The following is a 6,820-nucleotide window of genomic DNA, read 5'->3' on the forward strand; positions in this document are numbered from 1 at the left end:
GCCAGAGCATCCATGATGTCTCCTCAGGAGACCCAGGTGCAGACAGCTGGTGTCAGGAGAGCAGCTGACTTCATGGGGGTGGGGGGGTGCTAGGGACAGGTGATCCAGAAGACAGGAGGACCCTTGGCCCTTCCCAAGCAGAAACACAACCCAACTGCAGGGTGGTAGGGGCACTCACTTAGGTATGGACTTTGGCCCAGGGAGTCCATAGCCAAGGTATGGGAGTGGGTAGATGGTCCTGGATCCAGAAGCCCAGGTGTGTCATAGAGTTCAGTGGAAGGTTTTAAAGGGCTGGGATGGTCTCTGGGACCCAGGGCTGGCCAAGTAGGCCAGGGGCATCTCAGACCCCAGGAGGATGCCACGCCCTGGGCAGTCCATGTGGGCCCTGCTGACTCTGCTTCGGGCCCTGAAGCAGGGAAGGCTGGAGGTAAGGGGCACAGGTGTGCTGTTCCCAGAGGCTCAGGTGGACTCTCCCCTCCACCACCAGCCAAGAGGCCAGCTGGCCTCTGTCAAGGCCCCGCGGGTGCCCAAGTCAGGTGGCTCCTCCATGGGGTTGGCACATGGCTGGTCTGAATGTGTCCCTCTCCTTCTTCTTTGCCACTGTTGCCCTCTGTGAAGTGGCCAGGAGGGTGTCCAAGGCCCTGCTACCCACGGTCGCCTATGACAACTTCGCCCGGGAGGCAGTAGGCGCAGCCCAGCTCGGGGCCTGTTGCCTGGAGATGAGGGTGCTGGCGGAGATCGGGCCCTGGGCTGGGGGCTTCGGGCCCGACCTGCTGATGACACTGCTCTTCCTGCTCTTCCTGGTGCACGGGGCCACCCTGGACGGGGCCTCAGCCAACCCTGCCGTGTCCCTGCAGGAGTTCCTCATGGCTGAGGCGTCCCTGCCCAGCACACTGCTGAAGCTCGTGGCCCAGGGGCTGGGTGTGCAGATTGCCTGTGCCCTGACACGGGTCTGCTGGGCCTGCGAGCTGAGCGACCTGCACCTGCTGCAGAACCTCATGGCCCAGCACTGCAGCTCTGCCCTGCACACATCCGTGACCCATGGGGCACTCGTGGAAGGAGCCTGTGCCTTCTGCTTCCATCTGACCCTCCTCCGCCTGCAGCACAGCCCTCCTATCTACAGGGTGTCAGCCGTAGCCCTGCTGGTCACCGTCACAGCCTATACAGGTGAGCCCTGCTTCCCTCTGCCCTGGAATCCCCTCTGGACTGCTGTGCCATGTGGCTGCCATGCACACTTGCACCTATAGTTACCAAGATGGTGCTCTGGCTGGAGGAGCCCACAAGCCCATAGAGACAATGGCCACCTCCCAGGAAGCTGGCCAGTGGATGAGGATCGTCGGCTGGACCTGGGGCCATGGGGAGGGGCCTGGTCCTTATGAGGGTCACCCTCCAGACCATGCTCCTGTCTCGTCCCAGATGATGCTCTTCATCCCAGAGATCTGCACCAGGGCAGGTGGGATAGGACTCTGACCTGGGAACCCCAATGTCCCCATCACCACTCCTAAGAGCAACAAGTCCTGTGGACTCTTCCTCTCTCTTGCTCCTGAGCTGCCCACCTGTCTCCCAGGAGCAGGCTGACCTGTGACCAAGCTCTCAGGTGTCCATCGGCCCCAGCCTCTTCTGTTCTTCACCCCCTGCTCAGCTCTATCTGCAGACTGTGTCACTGGCCCTAATCCCCTCCCATAAAGGCAGCTTGTGACTGGCAAGCTTATGGGGACATGTGTCTTATAGGAAGGGGCCACAGGGGCCTCCAAGGAGCAGCGTCTTTATGCTCCCAGCAGCAGGGATGCCAGGGCAGGGGTGAGGCCAAGTGCTCTCAGGGCTCCATTCCTTGGGCTGAGGGCCCAATAGGGACAGAAACAGTACCTAACACATTCCTTGACACTCAACTTGATCTGGCAGAGGCCAGACAGCACATAATCTGGATTACACAGCCCACAGGAAGGTGCTACACAGCACGTACAGATGGGGAAACCAAGGTAGGATGAACGGGGGCTCCCAGCAACAGGGACTGGCAACCGGACTACTGGACTCCTGGCCCAGGGGACACCCAGAGATTGCCTGCCATGGCACCTCCCTGAGGAGTCGGGGTGGCTGGCATAATTGACCAGAGCTGCCTAGGCCTTGGTCTGCCCTGGCCGGCTCCAGACTCTGTGTCCAAAAGGCTGCCTGCCCTAGCCTAGGCCAGACCCTGCTATTGCCCTGCCTACCACCTGCCTCTTACTGGTGGAGGTATCCTGGCCCTGGGGCTCTCTCTTTCCCTCTTTCTGTGCGTCTGTCTGTCCACCCCTCTCTTCCCAACTCAGACCACCTCCCATACAGTAGGATTGCTGGAGGCCAGATGTGGTGAGCTGTGGGGAGGGCTGGTCCCTGACTCTGTAACCTTGGCCTTAGTTGAACTGGCCTTCGTGCCCATCGGTGTAGCAGGAGCTCAGGGGATGCAACCCCAGCCCTAGCACTAAGAGTCACACCCAGGCCTGTGCAGAGGAGAGGTAGCCTCTGGCAGGGCAGGGACGGAAGCTGTGTGTGCTCTGCCCACAGCTGGTCCCTTCACATCCGCCTTCTTCAACCCCTCCCTGGCTGCCGCTGTCACCTTCCACTGCTCAGGGCACACGGCACTGGAGTACGTTCAGGTGTACTGGCTGGGCCCTTTTGCAGGTAAGCGTGGGTGGGGTCCCTCAGCTGCTGGGGTTCTAGCACTCCCTAGGGAGGGGGCTTTGGTGGGAAGGGAATGGGGGAAAGGTCAGCCCTCTTGGGCCAGCTCCTCCCCCACGTGGGCAGTGGAGAGTGATAGCGACTGCCTCATCTTGGTTCAGACACCATCACAGAAGTGACCAGAGGCAGAAGTCGGGCATGGAGGGGCAAGTAAGGGAAGCCTTCCCTGTGAGGGGTGCCAGGTGACAGGTGGGGTTGGCACCTGCAGGGGGAGTTCCCTTGTCCTCCCAGGTACCAGTCCTGGTGGCTATGGAGCCTCAGAGCTGCACTTAGATGACACAGAACCATCCTGCCCTCATAGGGCTGGGGACATGGGGGTTTGGAGGCCTAGAGGGGGTCCTGGTGGGGCCGCCCTGTGACTTGCCCTCCTGAGGCTGCCCCTCCGGCCCTATACCATGAAGCTGCACAGAAAAGCCATAGGGAAGGGCCTGGGCCTGGCTGACTGCAGGGGAGGTCATGGAGCCATCCTTGGCCCAGAGAATTGAGGCCCTGGTGAAGCATAGGTCTGCTTCCACACCTGGTCTCAGATCCCTGGCCCTTTTTCAATCTCCATGCCTCACCAGCTTGGTGGTCAGGGGCCAGTGGGAGTCTGAAAGCTTCCTGTCCCTTCTGTTGGGTCTACAGTGGGGCAGTTCTCAGGGGAGAGTGCAGTCTGCCCTGGGAAGAGAGACCTGGCCCTAGATGGTGGCCAGGATGTCATCCTCAGGGTGTACACTGAGAAAACGGGCATCCCCCCTCTGTGCCCAGAGGCAGCCCTGCATGTGGACAGCTGACTGTCTCCCTGTGACAGCCCATCTCCACTCATGGGGCCTACAGGGCTGCTCTGTGGTTCTTCAGCCGGGCATTCACCCTGGCCGGTTCCTCAGGAAAGGACGGAGCTGACACCCTGGGCATGGTGGAGCTACCACCCCTGGAGGGCTGTTCCATCCTGCACATCCTCCGTCATCCCCACGGGTGACGGTGGGCTTGGTTTCTGTCTTGCTGGGGGAGTTCTCAGTGACTCAACTAAGGTCTTCCATCGCCTCCCAAGGCGTCTGTCTTTCACGCTGGGTGAGCCTTTACCTCTATCCTGGTCGTGCTTCTGTCTCTGTGTTCCATGTCTTCTCCTATTTGGCTTTATTCCTTCTTTCTGGTGGAGAATGTCTGACAACAGCTCATGAGGAAGGGTGCCTGGCACTCAAAGTTCAGACCTCCTGTGTCTGAAATCAAATGTCTTGGTTCTGTCCTTGGCTGTGGCTTTGGCCAAAAATTGAATTCTGGGTTGGAGGTAATTTTGAAGGCTCCTCTGCATGACTGCTGGAGTAGTTTTCAGGGCTACCACAGCAAAGTACCACAAAACGAAAGGCTCCAGGAGGCCCCTTCCTGCCACGTCCTGGCCTCTGTAGCCCCTGAAATCCTTGGCTTCCGTTCATTGTGGACACTTCGCTGCAACCCCTGCCCCAACGTCCCAGGGTACCTCTGTGTGTCTGTACCTGTCTCTTCTCCTCTTCTTCTGGGGACCCTAGACATGGGATTCAAGGTCCTCTTGGCACCTGTATGACCTCCTGTTAATTTAACTGATGACATCTACAAAGACTCTATTTCCTATAAGGTCACATCTAAGGTTCTGGGAAGAATGTGACTTGCAGAGGCACCCAGCAACCTCTGGTGGGGAGGCTTCTGAGAGCCAACTGGGAAGAGGCCAGCCACTCAGCAGCCTCTGTGCATGCACCCACCCACCTCTACTTTAGTACTGGCCCCTGGCCCTGGGGCACTCCTGCTGCCCTGAGTCCAGACGCCCTCCTAGGGAACAGCCTCATCTCCTGCCAGGGTAGAGTGGGAAGCCACCATGTGCTGCTGCAGGTGGGCCTTGGGGACGCTGAGTGTATCTCACACAGACCTGCAGTGTGTACTCCTAGGACACCTGCCCCCGGAGGGACCCGGGCTGCTGACTGCTGACCCTCAGGTCATGGAAGATGGAGGCTGGTATCTAGCCCTCAGTGTTGCTGAGAGAGGAGTGGCCTCCCGGGAGGCCTGCACTGTGCTCCTCACCTGCCTGCTTGTCAGCTTTCTGAGTTCTGTCACGTCTGCTTTGCCCCATTTATCTGAGTGGCTGACACCTCCACAGAACTCTTTCCCTATCATTGTGGTCACTTTCAGGAAACACCATCTTTATCCACAAGTTCAAAGCCAGCCTCTGGCCTTGAGACAGAAGGAGACTAGAGGCAAGTAGGCGAAGGGGGCTGGCTTCTAGGTGTGAACGCCCAGCTGGGTGCTCTGAACAGGTCTTGTCACCTCTCTGGGCCTTCCCTACTCAGAAAGTTCAATAGGGGCAGTGGCAGCAGTCTCCTGGCTGTGTGTGGCCACAGGGGCCATGGTCAGGAGCTCAGGCTGCTGCATGTTGTAATGTGACAGGTCCCCTCCAGGACACTGGGGCCAGCATGCTACAGGTAGAATCCTCACACTCTTGACATCTCCTGCCTCTGCAATCTGATCTTGCCAGTGTCCTGGAAATTCAGGTGGGAGTTTAGGGTTCCTAACTCTTGTGTCTTGGGCAGAGGCAGAAAGTACAGTCACCCAGGCCAGGTCAGGACTCAAGGCCACTGCTCAACCCAACCTAGGTCCACCCACAACCCCTCTTTCCCTCCTCTGTGCCACCCCACGCCCCCACAGACACCCACCCTGGGATGGGACACCCCTTCGGGAAGCAGTCATGGGAAGAAAGGGGCCACACAGGCTCTGGAGATGACTCAGGACCCTCTGACCTACAGCATGGTCTAGAACCACCCAGGCGCCCCACAGGCGTGTCCACATCTCTAGGGGGGAAAGGCCCGGGACAGGCCCAGCCAGGGGCCATGTGTTGGGAGGGCTGGGTGTGGCACCTCCTCCTGTCTGAGTGCAGGAGCATCTGATCTGCCTTCTCCTACAGGGATGGTCCTGGCCGTGCTGCTGTACCAAGGCCACCTGCCTCGACTTTTCCAGAGGAACCTGCTTTATACTCAGAAGAACAAATATCGAACCCCCCGAGGGAAGCTGGTGCCAGGCTCTGGAGAACCCCCGGAGCCCACCTAGGGCTGCAGTGGCTGGAAGTGTGGGCACAGAGGGGTGGGATGGCCGTGAAGCTCCCGCTGGCACCCTGCTGGGCACAAGCCCCATGAGGGCTGTGCCCCTGGCCGTTCCCTGGAACCTCCCAGAGCCAAGCAGGAGCCCTGGCCTCCCTCCCCAGAAACCAGTTGTCAATAAACAGTTCCTTAACCTGCTGTCCCTGGCCTGACAGAGGCTTCTGGAAGGACAGGCAGGGGTGAGGGAAAACACCTCTGCCTACCATAGGCTGTTTTCTGCCTCTTATTTACAGAATTAGAGTTAAAAAGTAAGATCCAAAATGGCAGACAAAAAGCCCAGAGTGAGGGGATATGGTCTGAGATGCTGGCACTGGTGGCCCTATGTGACATCTGTGTGCCCACAATATAGGGAAATCTGAGTGGCTGGGGCAGTGAGACCTGCTGGGGACGCTGTAGGTGGCAGCAGAGCCTGAGGCTGCAGGTGCATATCTGGGTACAGGACACTCAACCCTAACACCTACCCAGAACCCTGACCCTCAGTTCAGTGGCCCACTGGTCCGCATTGAGGGAAACCCTGGTCAATGGCACAGACAACAGCTGATCAGGAACCTTCCTCCCCAAGAAGGCAGAGGCCCCTCAGCTGCAGCTTCCCAGGCCCAGCCAGAGATCGTGAGGGTGATGGGGCTCCTGTCCATGGCCACCCTGTCCTGGGTGAGCAGAATCTCACAGCTGCTCTGCCATTGAGGGGGTAACGACCAGAGGAGGAAGTAAGCCAAGATCCTGGCCAGGCTTTTCCTGGGGATGGGGGTGAGGCCATGTCTTCCCTTACCAGCTTCTGATAAAAGGAGAGAAGGAAGGATCCACCCTCTCCTGCCAGGGGCAGCCTCTCCCCTCAGCCCCTCCAACACCAGCCAGCCTCCACTTACCCCTGAGGAGAGCACAATGGGGAACAGGGACAGGGAGCCCAGGTCCCTAAAGGATCCTGGGATAAGGGTTGACAGCTGCTGCTGTGGCTTACAGACCAGGGGCTGGGGGGGAGGGGCCAGGGCCAGAGCAAGGGGGAC

The 6,820-nt window shown here is 59.2% G+C and overlaps 1 protein-coding gene across 1 annotated transcript; it reads left to right on the top strand.

Moving 5' to 3' along the window:
- Positions 1-560: 560 nt before the first annotated feature.
- On the top strand, positions 561-5,959 carry LOC100955063 (aquaporin-12). Its single transcript, XM_023518274.1, has 3 exons — positions 561-1,167; positions 2,542-2,658; positions 5,624-5,959. Exons 1-3 carry the CDS (start codon positions 561-563, stop codon positions 5,764-5,766), a joined length of 867 nt encoding a protein of 288 aa, XP_023374042.1. The 3' UTR covers positions 5,767-5,959.
- Positions 5,960-6,820: the final 861 nt, after the last annotated feature.

This window comes from Otolemur garnettii, unplaced genomic scaffold (assembly GCF_000181295.1).
Source record: "Otolemur garnettii isolate 467f Iridium unplaced genomic scaffold, OtoGar3 scaffold00133, whole genome shotgun sequence".
NCBI classification, from domain to species: Eukaryota; Metazoa; Chordata; class Mammalia; order Primates; family Galagidae; genus Otolemur; species Otolemur garnettii.

Bases quoted from the DNA above. Each gene is read 5' to 3' on its own strand.
- LOC100955063 (XM_023518274.1), top strand. From the start codon at position 561: ATGGCTGGTCTGAATGTGTCCCTCTCCTTCTTCTTTGCCACTGTTGCC. The intron at 1,168-2,541 runs GTGAGCCCTGCT...CTCTGCCCACAG, and splicing joins CACCGTCACAGCCTATACAG to CTGGTCCCTTCACATCCGCC. The intron at 2,659-5,623 runs GTAAGCGTGGGT...CTTCTCCTACAG, and splicing joins CTGGCTGGGCCCTTTTGCAG to GGATGGTCCTGGCCGTGCTG.